Source organism: Pipistrellus kuhlii, unplaced genomic scaffold, assembly GCF_014108245.1.
Source record: "Pipistrellus kuhlii isolate mPipKuh1 unplaced genomic scaffold, mPipKuh1.p scaffold_m20_p_16, whole genome shotgun sequence".
NCBI classification, from domain to species: domain Eukaryota; kingdom Metazoa; phylum Chordata; class Mammalia; order Chiroptera; family Vespertilionidae; genus Pipistrellus; species Pipistrellus kuhlii.
The window spans coordinates 29088593-29115125 of record NW_023425471.1 but is presented as its reverse complement, the minus strand read 5'-3'; the positions used below and the strand labels follow the sequence as shown (position 1 = coordinate 29115125).

The 26533-nt window shown below is 39.0% G+C and overlaps 1 protein-coding gene across 3 annotated transcripts in view; it reads right to left on the bottom strand.

Moving 5' to 3' along the window:
- HDAC8 (histone deacetylase 8) overlaps window positions 1–20687 on the bottom strand; it is a 79154-nt gene extending 58467 nt beyond the window's left edge. The window contains exons 1-3 of one of the 3 annotated variants that reach the window (XR_006741794.1): window positions 20202–20687; window positions 16471–16586; window positions 14301–14443 (exon numbers count right to left, since the gene is read on the bottom strand). Coding sequence is in view for 2 of the 3 variants with exons in the window: in XM_036440121.2 (XP_036296014.2) it covers window positions 19546–19602; window positions 20202–20426 (282 nt within the window). In the remaining variant the exon portion in view is untranslated. Of the gene's footprint in view, window positions 1–14300; window positions 14444–16470; window positions 16587–19462; window positions 19603–20201 lie in introns of those variants that run through there. The other 2 variants (XM_045582389.1, XM_036440121.2) reach the window with 2 other exon arrangements.
- Window positions 20688–26533: the final 5846 nt, after the last annotated feature.

The window sequence follows — 26533 nt, the reverse complement described above, 5'->3', positions numbered from 1 at the left end:
TCCTAATACAATAGGGTACTTTGAACATCATAAACCTTTGGGCTACACCAGCATGGACATGGATCTATATGTTCTATAATGCATATGCCTGCTTTGTGTGCCATGACTGGGATAAATGGCTGTCATTCTCAGGCTGGAGCCCATTTATACTGCCCCTTGATATTCTGAATTCTGCAACAGGATAGGTGCTTTGGGAAGGGTCTACTTCACCTGGTATGACCTGAGTTTAGAAGTCTGTGCTGGCTGCTCTGGTTTGAGCTTATGGTTACAAGCTGCCTCTCTTAAAGGAAGTGTCTCCTTATTTTGAAAGTAGCCTTGATCACTAAGAGCTTTTATTTCTATTTGGGGTAATTGACCTTGGTAAGGACTGATTTTCTGGAAATGTAGGTACAGGGGCAGGGATCAAAGCACCCAGGTCCTCCATATCCCTTTCTACTAGGATGTTGAAGGCATTACTCAATGGTACAGGACCGGGCTGAGGTGGACAGCCTTCAGCTACTGGAAGGTCATTTTTGTGTCCGAGAACCAAATTCCTTACTCTTAAGAAGAAAGGATATTGTGGTAGCGAAGATGCAGAGGTAATAGATAAATTGCTGATGGTATCAAGGGGTTGTTAACATCTTCAGTCATCTCAGGGAACTTCATTTCATAAAGGCTTATAGCTTATAATCAGAACTTTAACATTTTGGGGCTTGGCCTGGAGATAGTGCTACTGTCCTTATTCCATTACCATGCAGCTCAAAGCCTCTGTGAAATAAAATTAAGTGAATTCATCAAAAATATTGCCCAGGCAAATAACTATTGTAGGAAGCGGTGCATGATCCCATTTACTGGAAGGTAGGAGCACCACACAGAAATTTTCCACTCTTTACTTTTCTTGATCTATAATAGGTGAGGTTATATCTATTCTATACCACTATGGTATAGAATAGATAGCTCAATGAAGGTCAGAGGCTTATGGAATTGAGTTAGGAGGTTCCAGGTTAACAGAAAGGATTTTGAATAGTATTTACATTGAGGATGGAGTAATCTTGACAAGGACTCCCTGCTTTTTATTTTCAGGAAGTCTCAAGGCCAATGTAGACGAGATGATGAATGTGATGAAACCTGCTGCAAGCTGTTGTCCAAAGTTGTTATTTTATTAGAAGGCCTTGATTTTAGGGTCAGAGAGCATTTGTTCCTTTGGTAGTGAGATTCCTTGGTGTTAGGGGTGATCCTTCTGTCTCTTGGTAAGGAGCATTTCATTTGCCTTACAAGTATGGGTTGAACCTAGCAGTGTGAGGGGTGGGTCAAACAGGGAATTCTATGTGATGTTTAGAAGGGGGAAGGGGTCTAGGGAATGTTGACAGTAAAACTCAGACAAAGCAAAAGATATGTCTTGAGGACAATAGTGACTAGTCTATTTCTAGCTAGGAGCAGCTTATTGGCAAGGCAGAAGTGTAAGGTAAATGCAATGGGTAACAAACAGAACTAGGACTAACTTCAGCTGGACAGACTGTGGAATCTGAATCATGGACTTGTCTGAGACACTAAACCCTTGAACACAGTCTGGTCATAATAAATGACTTTTATCTAACACTTACTGTATGCTAAGCTCTTTGCTAAGCACTTTAATGCAATTATCAGATTTAATCCTATAACTCTATAAGGTATGTACTATTATCATCTCCAATTTTTGCAAATGAGGACACTGAGGCACAGAAAGATTTTTATAGCTAGTAATTGATGAAGCTGAGATTCCCAGTGTGACAATGAACCACTATGATATACTGTCTTCCTCAGTTCTATAAGAATACATCTCATCCTCTAGAGCAGGAGTGGGGAACATCCATCCTGAGGGCCATATAAGACCTGCAAAATCACTTAACCTGGCCCTGCCAAGGCATTAGGGGGGTGAGTTAATTAAATGTTTGACCAAATATAGCAAGCTCATTTTTAAGTTGATAATTTTACATGACCTGCACATGATGTTATAAATATCCAAATGGCCCTTGGCAGAAAAAAACGTTCCCTACCCCTTCCCCAGAGGCCAGGGATTGGGATGACATAGGAACAAAGCATGTCTTAGCTTGTTCCTAATTGGCTAGCTGGCTGGGCAGTTTTCTCATGGAAGGCCTGGTACCTTATGGGTTGGACACGTACAGACAGAATGATCGAGGCCACAATGGTAAAGGTCTGTCTATTTTGTCTAGTGATGGACCTACTGCAGGTGCCAGCATGGAACTGGTATGAGTAGGAAGTGATATGACATGCCATCCATGGTTGAAGGACAGGTCTGCCTTGGAAGTGAGGTGATACGACTGACATTGAATCCAGGCCTACTTTTTCATGCAATTATCTATTTGTTTACAAATGCTGGGTAGTGCACAGTGTGAATTGTTAACCTACCAGCCAGACCCCCTTTTCTAGATGCACTTTCTCCTCTCATCTCATTGCTTTCCCTAAGTTCAGGTCCTCAACACTTGTCAGCAGGACAGCTGAACCTATTCAGTTTCCCTATCTCCAGTTTACACTTCCTTCAATCCATCCTCTATACTGCAGTCAGTTATTTTCCTAAAATACAAATCTGACCGTTTTATTTCTTTTTTTAAATATATATTTTTATTGATATCAGAGAGGAAGGGAGAGGGAAAGATAGAAACATCAATGATGAGAATCATGGATTGGCTGCCTCCTGCATGCCCCCTACTGGAGGTGGAGCCTGCAACCTGGACATATGCCCTTGACCGGAATCTAACCCTGGACCCTTCAGTCTGCAGGCCAATGCTCTATCCACTGAGCCAAACTGTCTAGGGCTTCCCATTTTACTTCTTAACATAATTTTTCTGTGCACCCCCATTTCCTACTGCAGTTTCTCAAAGTGTGTGCATCAGAATCGCTGCTCAAGTCTGAAAGTGAGGGTTCTGGCACACCATTCCAATCCTGCTTGATTAAGACCTCTGAGACCTAGGAAGCTGCACTTTTCAATTGGATGATGCCTATATACATAGAGTCCTTCATGACCCATTCTCTACTTTTTCACCTCAGCTTCTGCCATTGCCCACTTTGTACCTTAACCCTCCTGCAATACAAGATTGCATGTAGTTCCCCAAATCCATCAAGACTTGCAAACTCTTCTTTTGCAAAGGTGGCTATGGCCTTCTGAAATGCCTCTCATCTTCCTCTCACTGGCATACTTCATACTTTGAAATCTTATTCATCATAATATCATGATTGATAAATCTCACTTTACTTCTCTACAGCTCAGTTTCTCAAACTTTTTTTTTCCATTACTGCTCCCCCATCCAAAGAGCTTTTAGCACCTTTTCCCAATTGAGCCCTGTATGGAATTTTAATATCACAGATATGCTGTACATCTGTTTCTATACTATGGCCCTTTGGAGAACCATAAACCATGGCATGTCTACACTATCCCTGGCAAAAATCAGTTTTTGCTCCCTAGGGGGACAATATTGTCTCTGTTGAGAATGCATGTTCTGCAGTGGCAGACACTGCTATCTAAACTGGCCTTGAGTTTCACTTTGGTTTCTGTGATGTCTATACTGATTTTTCCTATCTCTCTGATTATTCCTTCTCAAGACTCTTTCATAGGCCTTTCTTCTTCCACCTGTCCTGTAAATACTGGCATTGCACAAGCCTCAAGACTTGTTTTTATTTTTCTGTGTTATTCTATACATGCTTTTCAGGTGACTTGATCTTTTTCTTAAGTTGTTTTTTTTTGGTTTTTTTTTGGTGTGTGTGTGTGTGTGTGTGTATTTTTTCCCCACTGATTTTTATAGAGAGTAGAATGGAGGGAGGGTAGAGAAAAGGATAGGAGGAGAGAGGGAGAGGGAGAGAGAGGAGAGAGAGGGAGGAAGGGAGAGAGAGAGGAGAGAGAAGAGAGAGAAGAGAGAGAAGAGAGAGGAGAGAGAGAGAGAGAGAGAGAGAGAGAGAGAGAGAGAGAGAGAGAGAGAGAGAGAGAAAGAGAGATTTTGACTAGTTGCCGAGCAGGGATGAATCTACAACTGAGGTATGTGCCCTTGACCAGGAATCAAACCTGAGATCCTTTGGTGCTGTGCAGGCACTGAGCCACAATGGCCAAGGCTGTTTCCGTCATTTTACTTCCCACCTATCATGCTGGTGACTCCCAAGTCTGTATTTTCACTGGTCAATTTTCCTGAGTTCTAGTCTCTTGTTAGTCTAAGTATGGCCTACAGACTGGCAGCATTTAATATCACCTGGAAATTTGTTAGAAATGCAGACTTTTAGGTTCCACTCCAGACCTCCTGAGCCAGAATCTGCATTTTAACAAGATCCCTGATATTTCATATGCATATTAAAGGTAGAGAAGCCCTGGGATAAACCCTACTGCCAGATCTCTAACAGATCTCTTTAATTAGATGTTCTGTAAGGACATCAGTTCTTATTCCCTGCTTTTCTTAGTTAACAGTTACACAACACAATTTACTCAGTCCTGTACACAAGAAATCTAGATCACTCTGTCCTTGACATGTACAGACAGAATGAACTGTCTGAACTGAAAAGGCTAGGGCTCAAAATAATTATAATGAGTCAAAGTACCAGACAACAGAATATATCTTGCATGATTCAATTTATACTGATAATACAAACTAACCTAAATGTCAGAAGCAAATATGGGGAAAAAAGAAAAAGGAAATGAGTGGTTGCTTAGGGATGGTAATTTATACTAAATTATAATCTATACTAAATTTGTACTAAATATAATTTATACTAAATTTGTTAGAATTTATACTAAATTAATAATTTATACTAAATTTGTTAGAATTTCTATCTAATCCAGCTATTGACTCTTGAATTTATTCCCTCTTTTGTGTTCATTACCACTGCCTTCACCTAACTTTTTTTATAACATACCCCCACACTCCCACAACAATTTATCTACCAACTATTCCTAATTGCAAAACTGATCATGTTATCTCTCCATGGCTAGAAATTCCTTCAGTGATTACTCACTGTCCAAAGCCAAGGTTTTTACTCAGTGATTCATACATGGGCTTTAGGAGAGCACTAAACTTTCTGAAAATATAAGGAAAATTTTGTGTATATACACTTTTCTAAGGATAATGTATATAGCTTTCATCAGATTTTTCAGAAACATCCTTGACCAAAATAGGTCAAGAACCACTGACATGAAGGATCAACTCCAAACTACTTAGCTTGGCATATAAGGAAACGTTACACCTCTCTTCAATTATCTCCAGCCACTTGCCTATAGAAGCCATGGATTCCAGCTTTAATTACAGACTTAGAAGTTTCCTCAGCTTTCACATCTCAGTGCCTCTACACATGCTGTTCCTGAAATAATCCCAGGGTTACTGACACAAACAGTAAGTGATGCAGCCTTGCTTTGCACCCACGTCTTACTTCAAAGTCAGTCATTACACTCTACATTGGCTTGACATTTGTATCATGACCCACACACAAATACATGCACACACATTAGAACAAATTTCATGAAATCTACCTTGACATAAAAAATGCTGGTTGCAGCCCACTACATGGATATATTTTTCCACTGATGAGTTACAACCCTTAGTTTGAAAAAATCAGGCCTTTGCTGATACAGGAAGTTTTCCTTACTGAGAACTGGTTATCTTAGCCCCAGAAGTACTAAGATTTTGAGGCTTCCTAAGGATACAAAGCTGTTATAACATAAAAGTATTTGCTAATGAATTGGCTACTTGTATCAGTCTCCATTCAAACAACATATCCTTTCATCTCTAGCACCTTTCCCCATCAACTTTTCCACCATCTTATCTCTTATGCATTCTCAAATATATCAGTGAGTAATTCAATGCATACCTATCACAAAGTAAAATTATAAATCTTATAAAAAGATGCTGAATATCATATAAAGTTAGCATACAAAACTGATAACAATGCTCTGGTAAGCCAGCTTTCCATTAAAGAGGAGAAAAATAAATAAGGATAATTTTAAAGGTGATTCAAAAGAGGGATTTGAATACCAAATGATTAAGAAACCCTCAGGAAAACTGATGAAGCCCTTGAATATTTTGGCAAAATCAACCCACTAACTGATCATGCTCCTCTCCCAGGAACTGAAATGTACCATCTTGAAATATCATGCAATTTGTTAGAAAAACTGAGGTCAAAACAAGAACAATCAATTCTTGATACACTGATGTAAGAAGTACTTAACGTTCAAATTTATTAAAAGAGAGAAAATAAACATTTTAATAGCTTTTAGTTATTTAAGTTAACATAAATATTAAGCCCCACCCCCTCCACTACTTACTGGAAAAATTTAGTTTCCCCTTTAAATGGATTTACAAAGTGGCCTTTGGTCTGGTACCAACTGTCCTCAAATAATAGCCTCTTGCATACCGCTTTGTTTCACATCACCTGGCATATGGCAGGAGCTTAAAAAATGTTTGTTAAATTAATAATTACAATAGCCTTCTCTGTCTCTAGTCTCAGCTCCTTATGATTCAATTAGCACATTGACACCCACTCTAAAATTCTTCAGTAAATCCTCACCAGCCTCAGTGAAAAAAAAACAACTCCTCAGCATGGCTTACAGAGCCCTTAGAATCTGGTCCTACTCTATTTGCTTTTATACTTGGACCTCATTTAGTTACTTGTATTATAGTTCTCTAAATGCCCCATAATTTCCTCCTACCAGATTTTTATCATTCCCTCTGTTTGGAATTATCCATCCTTACCAAGGGGAAGGCAGACTCCTTTTCCTTCTTCTGTACAACTCACTACCTTTTACACAACTAGCACATACCACCCACATTGTGTCTGTATTGTAGCTGCTTTCCAACTTGTTCCAAGCAATTTTCATTATAAAATGTTTTATTGATAAAAATATAATCACATTAGAGAAAATCTAGGAAAAGTAGGGGAAATAGGAAAAAGGTACCTGTATATGTATGTTTGAGAGTATATACATATATATGTATACCACATCCCCCTCCTCCTTACAGTTACTGGTATCATTTTGTTGTGTACAGTTGACCCTCAAAAAACATGGGTTGGCACTACACAGGTCCATTTATAAATGAATGTTTTCAGTTGACCAGAGCAGTTCAAACTCTTGTAGTTCAAGGTTCAACTCTATGGCTGGGAACCCATGGATGTGGAAGGCCCACTGGAGTTATATGTAAATTTGGAATTGCACAGGAGATCTGTGCCCCTGACCCCTGCATTGATCACAGGTTCATTTTTCCTTCTAAGATTTTTTTCCAATATGCACATATTTTTACATGACTCTAACAAAAGTAAATATATGATGTTGTAACTACCTGCCTTTTAAAAACAAAGTCAAGCCGAAACCGGTTTGGCTCAATGGATAGAGCGTCGGCTTGGGGACTGAAGGGTCCCGGGTTTGATTACGGTTAAGGGCATGTACCTTGGTTGCGGGCATATCCCCAGTAGGGGGTGTGCAAGAGACAGCTGATCGATGACTCTCTCTCATCGATGTTTCTAACTCTCTATCTCTCTCCCTTCCTCTCTGTAAAAAATCAATAAAATATATATTTTTTAAAAATAATAAAAATTAAAAAAATAAAATCAAAATTATATGATATGCATTTTTTCCTGTTATGCAGTTGCCCTAATCACTGTTTTTAATGGTTACATATAACTAGAGACCAAATGCAATCCAGGACCCCCCAGGGAATGTCTGACTGCCAGTTTAGGCCTGATCCTGAGGGGATCCCTGCAGGATTGGGCCTAAAATGGCAGTTGTATATCCTTCCCACAATCCGGGACCGCTAGCTCCTAACCGCTCACCTGCCTGTTTGCCTCACTGCCCCTAACCACTCTGACTACTTGCCTAATCACCCCTAACCACTTGCCTGCCTGTCTCATCGCCCCTAACAACTCACCTGCCTGCCTCATTTCCCCTAACCACTCGCCTGCCTACCTGATTGCCCCTAATTGCTCACCTGCCTGCCTGATCGCCTCTAACTGCCTCTGCCTGCTTGCCTCATTACCCCTAACCACTCTGCCTGCCTGTTCACCCCTAACCACTCCCTGCCTGCCTGATTGCTCCTGACTGCTTGCCTGCTTGCCTGATCACCTCTAACTGCCTCTGCCTCCAACTCCCCCATCCCCAAGGCTGCTTTGTCTGGAAGGACATCCAGCTGTCCAGTCTAAATAACATATTATGCTTTTATTGTTATAGACTAGAGGCCCAGTGCATGAATTTGTGCACCAGTAGGGACCCTCAGCCTGGCCTGCGGGATCAGGCTACAACTGGCTCTCCATCATCCCCAGAAGGGTCCCGGATTGCAAGAGGATGCAGGCCAGGTTGAGGTAGCCCACCAGTGCATTATCAGGGCCGGGGAGGAGTACAAGAGGTTGGCCAGTCAGGGAGGGACTGCAGGAGGACTCCAAGGTGTGTCCAGCCCAACTCATTCATTCCTAATTGGCCAGACCCCAGTAGCAAGCTAACCTACTGTTGAGTATCTGTCTCCTGTGGTCAGTGCATGTCATAGCGACTGGTTGACTGTCTGCTCCCTGGTGGTCAGTGCATGTCATAGCAAGCAGTTGAGCGGCCTTAACATATTGTTAGCATATTACATTTTGATTGGTTGAACAGATGACTGGATGACTGGACACTTAGCATATTAGGCTTTAATTATATAGGATAGCCCAACAAATGGATATGTTTCAGTATACTACCTAACCACTTCTCTGTTGTTAATATTTATTTTTTATTTTTTTAATATATTTTATTGATTTTTTTACAGAGAGGAAGGGAGAGAGATAGAGAGCTAGAAACGTCAATGAGAGAGAAACATCGACCAGCTGCCTCTTGCACACCCCCTACTGGGGATGTGCCCGCAACCAATGTACATGCCCTTGACTGGAATCGAACCTGGGACCCTTCAGTCCGCAGACCAACGCTTTACCACTGAGCCAAACCGGTTTCAGCCACTGTTGTTAATATTTAGATCTTCCTTCTTTCCTCTCTTTTTTGGGGCTATTTTGAGTAAGAGAGAACTTACCATCTTAAAATATATAAGCTTTTCCATATTTTGGATTGGTTTATTTCCTTAGAATTGATTACCAAGAGTAATAGATATTATAAGTTAGAGATTTTTTGTCTTGTGGCTCAAATTTTGTAGGAGGAAAATACATACATATCTATATGATGTTTAAATTTTAATTTTTCTAATTACTAATGATACTAAATATTTTTTCATGTATTTTTACTATTTATTTTCTCTTCTGTGAATTGTCTGTTCATGTCTTCTGCCCATTTCTCTGAATATTAATGTTTTAAAAAGTCAATTAGAATAGTTAGAGTTTTTAACCATTTGTTTCATTTGCTGTTACTATTTTTATTTTGATAACATTTTAACTGTAAAGGTAATAAAACATCATTATAGAATAGGGGTGTCGAACTCAATCAGAGAAGGGGCCAAAATCTAAAATCCAGCCTAAATCGCGGGCCGAATGGTTTACTGAACAGTCATAAACTGTCATTGTGATGGAAACGCAGCGGAGTGCAGTGATGACAGCGCGGTGCGGGCCACATTGCAAGGCCTGGCGGGACGGATTTGGCCCGCGGGCCTTGTGTTTGACACATGTGTTATAGAACATTTGAAAACTAGAGAAACACATTTTAAAAAATCAATAATTCTGCCACCCTATCATAACCACCACTATCATTCTCTTGTTTTTTCCCCCATTTTGTTTTGTGTTTTATAAAATTGTCATTGCAGTGTGCATAGAATTTTAAAATTTGCTTTTTCATTAGCACATAAGTATTTTTCTGATATGCCCTGTAATTTTCATAATTATCATTTAAAATAACAGTATAATATTCCACAGAGAGGATTCACCATTTTCTTATTGCTAAACAATTCATGTTATTTATTTTTTTAGTGCCCTATTATTAATTTTTAAATTTTATTTTAATTAGTAAAAAAGGGTGAGATTTAGAGAGCTGCCTGAGAAGGCACATGGACATTCTTTTAATTCTTATCAGCTGGGCCCTCATGTTATTTCTTTTTTTTAATAAATAACACTGATAAACACCTTCATACATATAATTTATTCTATATTTTGAACTATTTTATTAGGAAACATTCTCAGGAGTAGGTTTACTCCATGAAAGATTATTAACACCTGCTGACTTTCAAACTGCTTTCTTAAGGATTGAACCAAACCACACTATTAATAACAAACTGAGTACCATCTTTTTCAATTCTATTAAATACAGGCTTTCCTGGTTGTTTTAATTTACATTTCTTTGATTAGTAGTGATGAATACTGTCCCATGTCTTCCAGTCATACTTAAACTCTTCTGTAAATTGTCTATTCATATTATTTGCCCATATTTCTTCTTATACATCATACTGAGTACCTTATATAAACCTATCACATTTCATCATATTTATGTCAACTATGCTTTTTCAATATGTGTTTAGATTTTGTTTTTAAAATGGCCACAAAACTTTTTAATTATTTTGGTTTTAAAATTTTATACAGTCAAATTTATTGATCTTATCCTTTGTGAGTTTCTTCTATTATTTCTAAAGCTTAGAAAACTATTTCCCCTCAGAGGCTTGATAAATATCCTCTAGTTTTATTTTTTTTAATTTGCTTTTTTTATTTTTAACTCTTCATTCCAGCTGTCACTTATTTTAGTTTATTGCAGGAGATGAGAGTATAAATGCTTCACATCTTCATTTACTGAACAATCCTTTCTTCTCCCTTTCACTAGCAACACACGCTTTATAACAGTCTGAATTCCTATATATAACCATCTCTTTGGGGAGTTTACTAGAATATCATATGTAAACTCCCCAAAGAGACATGGTACCAGTGATTTCATTATTCTAGTTTTGTATGTTTAATATATAATATCATTAGTCCCTCATTAATTTTCCTTTACAGAATTTTCTTTGAAAATCACTCTTTTTTAGCTTTCAGATCTAATTATTGCTGTCTTACCTCAGTGATATTAATTTCTTGAGGGCAGAATTGGTTTATTTCATTAGAATAGTTTGCTAGGAATAATACAATATTACTGGATCAAGAGGTATGAACATTTTCCTCACTCTTTTAACCCTTATTTCCAAACTTTTCAAAAAGAACATGATAATTTCATTATAATCTTCCAGTATCTGAATATTTTGAAGTAAAGATTTCTTTTTTTCAAAATTGTTAGGGGAAAAAATATATCATTTTTAAATTTATATGCCTCTGCTTACTAGTGTTGATAAACATATGCTTGACATATAGTAGGTTCTTAATCAACTCATGTTGAATTAATAAAATGCATGTATGAATGTATAGATATATTTGGAAATGGAAAAACATTGTGGTTATAACAGACAAACGCTGGGCTAGATGTAAATTTGTAGACTAAATGTCCATCTGTAGAGAGGTTCTAAAGGTGTCAAGAACCCTCTGAATTGGGGCAATCCCTAGAAACTCTCTAATTTTTCTTTTTACCACAGGTGTGTCTGTTGCAAAGTAGGATCAGCTGAAAACTGTCTGGAATAGTTATAATAATGGTGTGTGGGTATGCCCATATCTACACACAGCCCAGAAGCAGCCATGATTGGCTTAAGATAGAGTGCTCTTCCTTTGGCAGCAAAACAGTGATAAGAAGTATCAGGTATCTGGATATTCCACTGGAAAGTAACCCAAGCCCTAGCAGGCCTGAAGCAATGAATTTAAAGGCATAAGCTCCTCACTATACCACTTTTGTGTTTTGGGTGTTTTTTTTTTTGTTTGTTTGTTCTTGAATCATGATGCCTATTATTGTGCTTAATAGTGCAGTCCCAATAAAATGTTGGATCTCTCTTGCTTATGTTTTCTGAATTCAGCATTGATGAATCAACTTCTGATGTAGCATTAAGAAGGTATTGTCATAGATTAGAAGCATTAAAATTCTTTAAAAAATAAAATAAACAGCCGGGACCGGTTTGGCTAGAGTGTTGGCCTGCAGATTGAAAGGTCCCGGGTTCGATTCCGGTCAAGGGCATGTACCTTGGTTGTGGGCACATCCCCAGTGGGGGGTGTGCAAGAGGCAGCTGGTCGATGTTTCTCTCTCATAGACGTTTCTAACTCTCTGTCCCTCTCAATTCCTCTCTGTGTAAAATCAAAATATATTAAAAAAATAAATAAATACATAAGCTCCTACAAGTGTCACGAACTGGATTTGACTCATACAACCAGGCATTTTCCATAAAACCACACTGTTTTTCTCAATTCACTAAACACAAGAAGGCATATAAGTTCTTGGTTCAGGGAAAGTGGTGGTTTCCTCTTTTATCTGGAGCTTCAAGGAGATAAGGCCTTTTATTTACTCTTTGGGATTGCTGAATTTTTTTAACCAGTTAACTGCCACTCATCCAAAATGGAAACCATCCCCACATGTCATGATATTTAATTTAAAAAATCAATTTGCAATGAATATAAAAATATATTACTCACAATTCAGGTATTCTTGAATATTTTCAGCTGAAAATTCTCATGAAAAATGATTTTAAATTTGGTCAGGACTGTCACTTATCGATTTTTAAAATATGTTTTTAAAATATGTTTTTATTGATTTCAGAGAGAAAGGAAGAGGGAGAGAGATAGAAACATCAATGATGAGAATCACTGATCTGCTGCCTCCTGCATGCCCCACACTGGGGAGTAAGCCCACAACCTGGGTATGTGCCCTGACCTGAATTGAACCATGACCTCCTGGTTCATAGACTGATGCTCAAACACTGAGCCACACTGGCCAGGCAACATTTTTTTTTTATAGACATGTGTGGCGTGTGGGGAAGGTCCACTTCTTGCATCTACAGACACTTATGGCCGTATAATGAGTTAATAGTGCAAAAACTAACAAAAGGCAGGTTGTTTCTCTTTGTTTTTAAGGTCAAACAAAACTTATATATATATTGCTAAACACTGGTTCTCTTTCCTCCATCACCTTGCAGATTTTAGGAGTAAACTTTCTCAAGGACTTCCATGGTTATGAAATCTGTCAATTTGATTAAAAGAATCCCATGTTATTATCTTAACCTGCATATGTTGAAATTGTGTTCAAGGTTTTATTCTGGAAAAAACAAAAACAGAGTGCTATTTTCTCCAGGCTCAAGGACACTGGAAAGTATAAAGGTCATGACCGATGATGGTATGAACAACCAGTGTGTGGATGACACATTAGCATGTTGACTAATTCAGAGTTTTAGAAATCTTTCTTCTTCAACATGTATTAAGTAGTACAGACATATCAAGCAAGATGCTGAATGCTGACTAAGGCCCAGCAATCCTTGTCAGATACAGAATGTATTGTAGCTGTTTGAAAGACTAACATGAAACTCCAAAAGGGCTTTTCCTTTAACTCCAAGTAGCATCTAAGAATAGCTGTTTCCCAAGCCTTTTCACCTCAGAGTGACACCTCTCAGCTGTTACTTTCCTTAGAGATGACAGCATAAGACTCCTTGATTCTTCACGCTTTTGTTTTAAATCTATTCTCATCATTTGCCCACCTACTTGAAAATCTTTCAAGACCTAGTTCTACAATGCATCTTTTCTAAGATTTCCATGATTAATTTCTCCCTGATGTTAAATTTCTTCAGCTCATATGTGCATTCAATTGGTACCAAAACTGATGTTTCTCCATTATTATTCTAGTTTTGTTAATGTTTCTACAGTATAAATCTCTTGAAGATGGGGATTTACAGAAAGGTGAAAAGGAATTTTGAAATTATATCCTTTGCCCTGCCCATTTTCCTGATGTCGAAACTGAGGCCTAGAGTGGTTTATCTGTCCTAGTCAGTTAACAAAATTTGCAGAAAAAGCTGAGCATCCTGACTTTCTATAGTTTGCTTTCCACTATATTATGTCATCTATATCACTTGCATCTCTTCATAATGTCTAGTAAAGTGTTAAGATACATATATACATATATATGTGTACATTTATTAAGGTCCAATGCATGAAATTCGTGCAAGAGTAGGCTTTCCTTCCCCCAACTTCCAGCACTGGCTACCCTCTGGCAACTGGGACCTGGGCTTCCCTCACAGCCCCAGCTTCATCTGAAAGGATGTCCGGAAGGACATCTGGCCTAATTAGCATATTACACTATATAGATAGATATAGATATAAATATAGATATATAGATATAGATATAGATGTAGATGTAGATATATAGACACACACACACACACACACACACACACACACACACACGTCTCTCAATAAATGCCAACACAATAAGCATATGAGCTTACATAATAGAGGAACTGACTCAAGGGAAGTGGCAGAAAGCAGAAAGGTCATTTTCTTACTTCTTTGTATGATGCCGCCCTCCAGACCAGTTAATTGCTACTTTGCACATTCCATTAATCAGGCATTGGGCAGCTGTGATTGTAGCCCCTCCCACAGATGCTGCGTTGTCAAAATATCCCTTCTGTAGCTGGACAGTCATAACCTTTGGGGAAACATCAAAAGAGCTTGTTAAAAGATGAATTGGAGAAAGAGGAGGTATGATCTTGTGATTTATAATAAGAAATACTAGTATACTAATATTTGACCTTTGTCCCCATTTCTGGTACAGAGCTCTTCAAACTCCTAGAATTTCTCCAGTGATGAGAGCAATCCATAAATGTGTCTGTTATGCTAATGAGGCAACCAGTATTGCACACCTAAGGATGAGTCTGATTGCCAGTGGAGACAACCATGTAATTAGAGGGTTGGAAATTTCAGTCTCAGTCTTCGACCTCCAGAGAGGGGAGAGGAACTAGAGATTTAGTTCAATCACCAACTGGCCAATGACTTAACCAATCATGCCTATGTAATAAAGTCTCCATAAAACCCAATAGGAGAGGGTTCAGAAAGCTTCTGGGTTGATGAACATGTGGAGATTTGGGTAGGGTGGCATGCTTGGAGAGGGCATGGAAACTGTATTCTTCCCTCTATCTCTTGCCTTATGCATCTCTTCCATCTGACTTCTGAGTTACAGCCATTTACAGTTGACACTTGAACAACAAAGGGGTTGAGGAGCCAACCATCCTGCACAATTGAAAATTCATGTATTAACTTTTGATTCCCTAAAAACTTAATAATAGACTACTGCTGACCTTCTGAAGCCTTACCAATAACAATCAATTAACACATATTTTGTATGCTATATATATGTATACTGTATTCTCACAATAAAGTAAGCCAGAGAAAATGTTGTTAAGAAAATCATAAGAGAGAGAAAAAACATTTTATAGTATTTATTGAAAACATCCACGTATAAGTGGACCTGCACAGTTCAAACCTGCATTGTTCAAGGGTCACCTGAATAATTACAGGTAATCTAGAGAGTAAGTGGATTACCTGAGTTCTGTGAGCTGCTCTACCAAATTAATCAAACCCAAGGAGTGGTCAGAAGTACAGGTAACAGCCTGGGCTTGTGATTGGCATCTGAAATGAGCAGCAGTCTTGAGGGACTAAGCCCTTTACCTGGGGAATTTGATACCATCTCTAGGTAGATAGTGTCAGAATTGAGTTGAATAGCAGGACTATTCAACTCAATTCTGACACTGAGCATTGCTTGGTGGTGTGGAGGTAAACCCCTCCCTCCACACATTGGATTTAGGTCCAGAACCCTCTTAGAAGGAATAGGTTGAAGTACAACAACAATGTACCCTACCAAAAAGCTACTATGCAAAAAATCAGTTCCAAACAAGAGAGAACCATTTCCAATATCAGGAAAAGAACTATTTAAAGTGTTAAGCTCTCTAAGCTAAACCTTTAAGATTAACTTGTCACATCCCATAGATGGAGATATTGAGGTCTAATAAGAGATATGTCTCCTCTATGTCAAAGAGCCAGACCTGGGACACAGGTCTCTTGCCCTGCCCCCAGTCCAGTTCTTCTACTAAACACTGTTGTTTCTCTAGATTAGGGGTGTCGAACTCAATCAGAGAAGGGGCCAAAATCTAAAATCCAGCCTAAATCGCGGGCCGAATGGTTTACTGAACAGTCATAAACTGTCATTGTGATGGAAACGCAGCGGAGTGCAGTGATGACAGTGCGGTGCGGGCCACATTGCAAGGCCTGGAGGGACGGATTTGGCCCACGGGCCTTGTGTTTGACACATGTGCTCTAGATTATGCTATTGGCCATTTCTAATTTATTTTAATGCAGCTGTTTAATGAAAGATAAAGTAGAAAAGTTAGCCACAACATAAATCTCTACTCAAGTTAAAAGATAAGGTAACAGGACAATTAAATCATCATAGACACAGCAAGACCCAAGCAACTAGATTTTCTTCCATTTGATCCATCATTCAGTACTGCTCAACTCTGGTGAGATGTATGTGGCTAAACTGAGAGATTAAGTTTGGTTAACACATTAGTTCTTATTAAAATGTATTAAAGACCACCATGCAAGTTATAAAAGATTAAGTAGTACTGATATATAAATGGAGGTTGTATATCTCCCATCATTGCTTAGTAATAACATTACCCATGGAGTCTGGATGATCTTCTTCTTCTTGGCTGACCTTCTGGAGATGCTGCAGATAGGCATCGGTATAGAAGGTGGCCACCTCCCCTATGAAGGCCACTTTGGGTTTAACTATTCTAAAAATAACAGAAAGCAAGGAGAGGTGAGTAAGTCAGATCCAGAGCATACTAAAAGCTAGAAGCAGGAACTAGTGATATGAGAAAATATAACTAGCTTTTTGTTCCAGGGGCTGAAGTAATAAACATGTTCTCTTCTTCCACTCCACTACTATAGTATATGGTCCTTATTTCCTCACAACTATGTAATGGCTCCATTAATGGGGGTGAGAGGATAGATTTTTTTTCCCTTGAGTTTATAAGTAGTAATATATATATATATATATTTAACATATATATATGTTAAATAATCAGACATTGGACATTACTCTGAGAGTTACAAATTTCATGACAAACCAGCAGGCTGAGATATTTCATCTGAATCAGCTCCTAATTGGCCATGTAATCCTTCAACTATATTTTTACTTTCATTGGCATATTCCTTTACTAACTATACTTAACAGCTCTATAACCTCAGATAAGAATTCTTCTGTAGTTCAGTTTCCTCATCTGTAAAGTGGGGAGATCTTATGGAACTTACATGATAACATACATAAAATGCTTTGTGGATAATTATCATTGTTAATATTAAAGGATTAAAAAAAGGCAACCCAAAACATAAAAGTTCCTATGTTTGGTCCCTCACACCTGCCTCTGAGAAGGAGAGGAAGGGCAAACAGTTGGAGCTGGGCTTCACCCAGAAGCTCCCAACCAATTCCTCATAAGAAGTGACAAACAGGAGTGACTGAGAGAATACAGGATGCTAAGCTAATGACAAGACTTACCACCTCTAACCTCTAGCTGCCTATTTATTCCTCATTTCCTATTCCTGATCCACCACTGCTGCTATTGCCCAGGCAACTCAAAGGGTGGTCTGTGACTGACAGCAGCATCACCTGGGGGCTTGTTAGAAAAGCAGAATTAAGCCTAACCTCCAACCCACTAAATCAGATTTGTATTTTAACAAGGTAATTCATATTCATATTTAAATTGGAAAAGCAATAACCTAGGCCAGTGGTTGGCAAACTGATTAGTCAACAGAGCCAAATATCAACAGTATAACAATTGAAATTGCTTTAGAGAGCCAAAATTTTTTAAACTTTAACTTCCTCTAATGCCATTTCTTCAAAATAGACTAGCCCAGGCAGTGGTATCTTGTGGAAGAGCCACACTCAAGGAGCCAAAGAGCCACAGTTTGCCGACCACTGACCTAGGCCACAGGGAGGCAGTACTGTGTGTGTATGTGTGTGTGTGTGTGTGTGTGTGTGTGTGTGTGTGTTTTAATGTTTATTGATTGGGAATAGGGCCACAAGTTTCTCCTGAATTACTATGACTTCTCATGTTAGGACAAGCACTAAACAGGCCAAAAGAAAGGAGGTTCCACCTCGAAATTTAAATATACATACCCAAGATTGGAGGACTTGATTCTTGCTCCTTCTTCAAGAAAACATGTCTATATCCTTGGAGGTGACAAATTTGCCCATTAAAATAAAATTTTTAGTTCCTTGGACCATGTTTCCCAGCCCTAATAGCTCCCTCTTCTAGCAACCTTCCTCTTACTTAACAAATACTTACTGAAAGCCTCCCCATGTACCCAGCAAGGAAATGTGACAGTTTTACTTTGTCTTACAGTCAGTTTTTGATATGTTAAATGACTTTAATAGAAGGCATTAGCTTTTATGTTTATCAAATACTAGAGGCCTGGTGCATGAAATTTATGCATAGGTAGGGTCCCTAGATCTGGCTGGCAATCAAGGCCAATCAGGACCTCCTGGCTGTCAGCTGGGGCCTTCCTTTGTTCCGCACTGCCCTCTGGTGGTCAGCAAACATCATAGTGAACAGTGGAAACTCCCAAGGGGACAATTTGCATATTAGCCTTTTATTATACAAGATATGGGTTTTAAAAAATGGCTGAAAAACATTCCCAAAGAAGGTGCTCAATAAATGATTTAGTTAATAAAAAGGATAAAGTCTGAAAGCCTGTTACAGTTCGTCTGGGAGAGAAATGAGGCATATCACACTAACAGGTGTAAACAGACATTTATTTGGCCAGAAAATGTCATACATAATCTTATAAGTGACAGGGTTTTATTCTTATTTATTCTTAAGATGACAAACAGTGAATTCACTTTAAAAAAAAAATGCACTTAGTTCTGTGTCTGGTCACAAGAGTTTTCTTTGGTTTTGACTTGTCTCCAGGCTCACTCATTAAAGTTTGGTGGTGGTTATGGTACACCTAAAAGTCTTAAGTTGAACCCGCACCCTCAGATCTTGCTCAGTGGTAAAACAAAAACAAAAAAAAACAAAAAAAAACAGAACACCTCCTAGCTGAACACCTATGTTTTAGTACCCAAATGTATTCACCTCAAAATCTCCACAAAGCACCTATCACTATGAGACTTTATTTTTAATTTATTTTTATTGAATTTACTGGGGTGACATTGGTTAATAAAATTATATAGGTTTTGCCTGACTGGTGTTGATCAGTGGTTGAGTATCAAGCTATGAATCAGGAGGTCCCAGTTCGATTCCCAGTCAGGGCACATGCCTGGGTTGCAGGAGACAGCCAATCAATGATTCTCTCTCATTTATATTTCTCTCTCTCTGCATCTTCCTTCCTCTCTGAAATCAATAAAAATAATTATAATAAAAAGCTCTACTTCTTTCAGAGCAAACTTTAAAAAATTATATAGGTTTCAGGTATAACATTCTACAACACATTGTGTGTATATTGTGTGTTCACCAGGATACTTTCCCTTTCAGCAGTCAAGTCCTGTTTGAAATGGATCATAAGTGCTTCATGCACTTTTTCCAAGTTTTCTAAATTCTTAATGAGCTTTTACAGGCAAATTTCATACTCTGTGAATCACAAAAAGCTTTAAAAGAAGCACCACTCTCTCCCTAATTAGCCTCACTGTGAAGCAGGATTTTAAGGCCAGGACTACGTGGGTTCAGGGCTTTGTTCATGAAAGATAACTTATTATCTCATTTGCTTATGTAGTGCATATGTGTCAATCAAAAAATGTACCATACTGGCCTAAAGACATCAGCAAAAACAAAAAAAGCAGAAAATAGCCCCTTAATGTTTAATTCAGAGAAATTGCGTGGACTTCATTATCCTGAACAAATGAACGAACTTTTAGCCCCACTCTTTTCGCTTTACTTAACAGTTGCAAAGCACTGCAGACAATATATTCAGCTGGGTGCGCAGACCTGGGCGGAGGCGGGAGAACAGGGGTCCGGGAGAAAAGAGAGTGAATGGCTTTCGGAACAGGGTATACAAAGTATCTAAATCGCTAAGGAGAAAGCTACTGGGCCTTATTAAGGTGATGGATCACGTTTTTCCTGCAGCTTCTCCACGACTTCAGGGACCCCTTGCAGTAGAGACGCTACCCATCAGTGCCAGACCCTCCTCCGGCCCTCCCGCCCCCACCTGTGTCTATTGGGCATCCTCGGAAACTGTAAGGGAACACTTTCTCCATCGCCTCGTACAACTGCCCAAATTATTGCTTAAGATTTCCCCCAGCCCGGTATTTTCTTCGCTTCCTAATGCCCTCCGGTCTAACCCTCCAACCCCTCCGACCCCCTCCACCACCACCGCAAAAACCCACGAACTTTCATCCCAAGTTCTCTTACCCGTTTGGGGACTTTGGCCAGGGAATCACACATGCTGACATACTCGGGACTATAGATGTAAACTGGGGGCAGGGAATGCCCACTGTCCGCAGGTTCCCGGGGCTCCTCCATCTTCCACTTCCAGCTGTTCCGGGGCCACCATCCGGATCCGGCTTTTTTCAGACTCAGCCCAGGCTCCAGTTCCAGCTCCTCTGTTCCGCAGCCGCGGTGCTCCCTAGTCAACATTCCCTCTTATTCTCAAGATCTCTAGAGTCACTATCTTGGCTCTCTATCCAATTGAAGGAATGCATGGGCCTTCCTAGGCCAGAACCTCTTCATTTAGTGACCACGGTTCAAAAAGGTTGGCAGGAGGCAGATATAGAAGCCCAGATAACTGCCAATTAGGATTGATGCTTTAGGGCACAAATAAGCGCGGAATAAACTGACCATCCTTGTGGCCCTATAGGGCCATTTGAGATGAGGTCAGATGAGCTTCAGAGCATGCCGGGAGATGTAGTTTAGAGGGGTTTGAGGAGCAAAAGAACTGGATTAATTACTAAAATAGCCGCGAATTTGAGTTTTAGCACAAGAAAGAGAGAGAGAGAGAGAGAGAGAGAGAGAGAGAGAGAGAGAGAGAGAGGAAGGAAGGAAGAAAGAAAGAAAACTTCAACTTTTTATGAATTGTTTCAATCTGAAAACATCCATGTAATTAAAGACAGACACAATGTGGCCACCAAGAGTAGCGCCCAGCTACCAAAATGACATTTTTTTTTTTTTTTTTTGGTGGATGACCCATTAATGCAACAAAGGGTTTGAAAAAGTTTACACAGTAAATTCCGTGCCTCATTGCTTTTCATCACCTATCCATGTTTATTAAGAGTAATAATCTCATATGTATGGATAAAAGTGATCAATTTTTTAAAAGAGTTAACATTCTCAAATTGACTCTGGCAAAGCTGATAGCACTTTCCCAAGAGGCTGGCTGGTACTCTGGAAGTTGCTTGGTAGACTCCAATTAAACAATGATGTCAAATTAGGTACTTCTTGAAAACTCATGTGCAGTAAAGGTGTAAGCAGATACTTTCTGTAATGTTTGGAGATAGCAGTTATCTCTCCTCCTTCCCTTTGCTTTTGCAGCTATTGAAAAGTTAAGCAAATTGTTAGGGTTCATGTGAGGGTCCATATTAAATAATACTCTTAAGCAGTTTTAGAATTATTACCAGTATTTCCAAGTTCCTAGGGGATCCTATGTGCTAATACAAGCTGGTCAATGCTGAAGCCTAACCCCTCAGACAACCCAATATTTATACCTTCTTCAAAAATCTACCTTGTTTTTTACTCTCTAAACATTTATTGAGCAATGCAATATGCACATGTATGTATTTTCTCATTTTATCCTTACAACAGTTCTGTGAAGGAGGTTGTAATACCCCATTTTATAGATACAGTTTACAGATAAAACAATAACAGTTCAAAGTCACACACTTGGAAAAGCAGGAATTCAAAACCAGGTTTGCCTGACACTGAATCCTTTACTGTATAAACCTGATTCATCCAGGATGACTGTGTTAAATCTAAATTTGTTCAACCATCCATTTAGTATCCCCACAATACTTCTATTTTGCAAACGTTTCTTTTCCCTGTAATGTGTTCTTTAACCAGAATGTAAGCTCTCCTGCTTCTTCTGTACTTTCCCATAGCAACTAGTTCAAAGCTCTGCAAAAATTCAGTCATTTATCAAGCATTTATCTGACATCAACTAAGTATGGTTCAGCTAAGAATTCAATTTGATCTCTGTTCTCAGGGAATTTGTATGCTTATAGTGATGAGACAAACACACACACACAAAAAAAAAAAACAACACATATGCAATGCAGAGTCAGATAATGAATGTAGGATGCTTAGATTACTTAATAAAGAAGCATCAAGTACTTGATAAATGGTACTTAAATGGCAACTGGGATTCTTATTCAGTGTCATTAGACGGGGTCTTAGTAGATGGACAGGATTTTACTTGGTGAAGATGGGAACCAGAGGAAGGCATGCAGACTAGAATCACCAACATAAGTGAAAATACAAAGGAGAATTTATCTAGTCTGGTTTAAATGAAGGGGATGGATAATGAAGGGTTTTGAACGCCAGGCTAAACAGACTTTTCATCCTGTGAAAAATGGGAAGACAGTTAAACAGGAATCTTAAAAAATATATTTCTATAGCAGTGGTGTGTAGGAAAGATAAGCTATTGAAAGATGAGAGGCAGGGAGAGTGTCACAATGGTCCAGACAATAAGTAATGATGATTTAAACTAAGGTAGAGGCAATGGAAGAGGAGAGGGAGAAACAATGAGGAGGGTAGGTTCAATAGGACCTCCTTACTACTTGGATATTGGTCAGAGAGAGATGGAAAAGAGTCAGTGAAAACTCTTAAATTTAAAGTCTTGGTGAAGAGTCCAGTAGTATTAATATAATGCAGACGAGAACAATGAGGAATAACTCATAGGGTAAAGCAGAATGAACATGAGTTAGATTTTTAAAATGTTAAAAGTATTGCATTTCATAAATCAACAAGTTAAGCAGGTATTTAACCCATTTTCCCCTACATAAGAAAGAAATAGCTAAAGTCATGAGTGGCTGAGATTGTCAAGGAAACTATCTGATAGAGTCAAGAGAACTACACTGGAATGTCAGTTACACCTCACTTAACTCTTTCAAACCAAATTTCCTGATTTCCCCACCCAAGTCTTTCCCAATCCTTCCCCATTTTTCACAGCTCAGTAACAAGACCAACAGCTATCAAGTTGCCTAAGCCAGAAACCTGGGAGTTATTTATATTCGCTCTTTCCTTCACTCTCAAATCTAATCCATCAGCAATTTACATTTCCACCTCCAAGACATTCCTTAAATACTGTACATCCACTTCCCTTCATCCACACTGCTGCTACCCCAGCTCTGGAACTCTAATCTCTCATTTGGACCTTCAGCAATATCTGACTAGTTTCTGTTCCACTCCTGCTGGCCTACTATTGATAGTACAATTCATTCTTTTTAGCAACCATTAGAGTGGGCTTTAAAAAACCCCAACTCAATGAGATGTCACGTTTTAAAACCTGCCCCACACCATGGTGAGAAACTTTGAGCTAGGAATATAATGTAACTTTTGAGAATGCCTGTTTATGGAGGTTAGGAGGAGAAAAGATGCCAGAAATGAGACAAAAAAGAATAGTTAGGTGATAATTAGTATAGTGCAGTTTCATAGAAATCAAGGGATAAGAGGGTTATAAGGAAAAGGCAATAACAATGTCATGTATTGCAAAAGAGTCGAAGAATCCTTTGCCATTGGGAGCTCACTGATGTCTATGGAAAAAAAGAGAGAGGTAGGGAGAAAACCAGATTGCAGGGGTTTCAAGAGTGAGGCCAACATTGTCAAGTGTAGTTTCCTTTGAAGAAATTGTGAAAGAAAATAGTATATCAGCCTGGGGAAATGTCAGAGCCCAGGAATGTTTTTTAAGACAAGGGAGAAATGCATCTGTTTATAGACAGAGAGGAACAAGCCTCTGGGGCTTTAAGAATTAACTGATGGGAGTTCTAACTTCTAGGAATATATTCCAAGAAATCAGAAACACCAATCAGAAAAGATATATGCATGCCTATGTTCATAGCAGCACAATTTGCTATAGCTAAGATTTGGAAACAGCCTATGTGCCCATAAGCAGATGAATGGGTTAAAAAACTGTGGTACATCTACATAGTGGAATACTATGCTGCTATAAAAAGAAGTAACTCTTACCATTCGTAATAGCATTGATAGACCTGGAGAGCATTTTGCTAAGCAAAATAAGCCAGTCAGAGAGAAATAAGTATCACATGATCTCACTCATTTATGGAATATAATGATCAACATAAACTGAACAAAAGTAGAGCCATAGTTATAGAAGCATTGAACAGACTGTCCAACCTAAGAGGGAAGGCAGGGAAAAGGGGGTGGAGTGGGTAAGAGATTAACCAAAGGACTTGTATGCATGCATATAAGCATGACCAATGGACACAGATTGTAGGGGGATGAGCATATGTTCTGGGTGCTGGGAGTGGCTGGGGAGAGATCCATGGAGGAAAAGGGAGATTTATGTAATACTTTAAACAATAAAGAATTGAAAGATGAGATCAAGACAGGTGGATGCTATAAGGAGAAAATCGACCTTACTGGATAGGCAGTGGAAGGGAGAGGGCAAGGTTGACCAACTGACACCCCAAAATCTGGACTCCAATCAGATGACATGAAAAAAGATTGTTTTATGTGTTCTTTCAGATCTAGCAAACAAACAGGTAACTGAACACTTAAATGTAGGAACTTCGCTTTTAAACTGGAAACCATATCCTCAATTGGCAACAGGGTTCAACAGTAGTGAAAGATAAACTGTTCCAGGAGGCTTTGGAATTGGCAGCATATTCCTGCAGCAAATCTCACAGGGAGTCTGGACCCTTGTTTATTATTAAGACAGAGCACAAACCTTGCCATAAGTCCCTAACCTCAGTTTTCCACATGCTTAATAACCATACAGTCTTTAAGTTGGAAGAAAACCCTTTCCAAAGTAATGGGTTTGCAGCCAGAGTACGGGAGTTCAGAGGAACTAGCTTGAATCGTGGCTCCAAAGTTTACCATGTGTGGTGACACTGAGCAAGTTCCTTGACTGACTTTCCTCAGGCATTATTGTTAATGGTTGTTTTTGAACTATTAATAGTAGGTCAGGTTGGGCTGAGCCACTGTTGTTGATTTTTCCTGCCTTTACTTGCTGGCAGAAGCAGGAAGATGGGAAAGCAAATATATTATAAAGGTACCTACCCTTTGGCCATCTTCTTTTGTGTGTTTCACAATCTGCCTATTGATATGTCAACTGTACATAACATTCTGGCCCTTGTTTTCATACCATTTTCTAATGTCTTTTCTTTGAGGAATGTCTCAACAAATTTGAACTCTAGAATCATACTGCTTGGGCTCAAATCCCAGCTCTACCACGTACTAGTTGTTTGATCTGAAACAATTTGCTTAAAGGCTAAGTGCCTCAGTCCTTGACAAATGCCCATATAACAATGTCTGGCATTATGCCAAATATTCCTTAATTTTTGGGAAAGTGTACCCCCATTGTTGTTTTCATCCCATGCCTTTACTACTTGAGTATTGCTTTGAGAATAGGTTGTTGGTTTTTAGGCTTAACCTTAAAAGAAATCAGACTTCTGCTTAAGTGTTCTGCTTAAGGTGACCATATCATCCAAATTGGTACACTTTTGAGAGTAACAGAGAGTGCTATTAATAACTATGTCAGGACAATGGGCATAGATGGGGACTGTTCTGGGAAAACCAAGACCTAAGGTTATCCAAGTTTACTAGAAAGTGAAGACTATATGTGGAAAACACTGTATCTCCACTGCATTAGTAAAGATACTAGGTATTTGACAAGTGCAAAATGGATGGTAAATGTTTTGTGAGCTGGGGATAAGAACAACTTTTGCCCCACCAGCTGCATAAAATTCCCATAATGTAGTAAAACCTAACTAACCAAGATGGGACTACAGCAATTGTTCATCCTTACTGGATGAACGCCCCCCCCCCCTTTTTTTTCCTTTTACACAAAAAGCTAATTAGTACAAACAAGAATCTGCTGAATATTTATAATATTTACGAGAAAAAAATTGTCCTTAGCCCTTCCAGAGCACAGAAGTACCATTTACACACAATTGTTAATGCTGAGTAAAAATCAGTCATTCATTTATTAGAACAGGTTCGCTAAAGATGTCAATAAACCCAATTGAATTTAGTGAGCCTAGTTTTAGCGGATGTGTATTTGAATTGTAAAACTGCCTTTCTTTACATAAATTATCCTATATAATAAAAGGCTAATATGCAAATTGACCAGTCTCTATGACACAATCAGTACTGACCACCAGGGGGCAAACACTCATCGCAGGAGCTGCCCCCTGGTGATCAGTGTGCTCCTACAGGGGAACACCACTCAGCCATGGCTGGTGAGCACAGGGGTTGTTGCGGGAGCTTCTCCTGCCTCCGCAGCATCTCTAAGGATGTCCCATGGGGAAGCGGGCCTAAGCCCATCAGTTGGCTATCCCCTGAGGGCTCCTGGACTGTGAGAGGGCACGGTCTGGGCTGAGGGACCTCCCCACTCCCCCAAGTGTATAAATTTCATGCACTGGGACTATAGTATAACATAATATAATGTATAATGTGTGATTAATGTATTAATATTATTCTACTTTGACCCAACTAATGAGCTTAGACGGTAGTATATAATTAGATTACATAAAATAGAACCATGAAATAAACTCCAATCACAAGAACACATG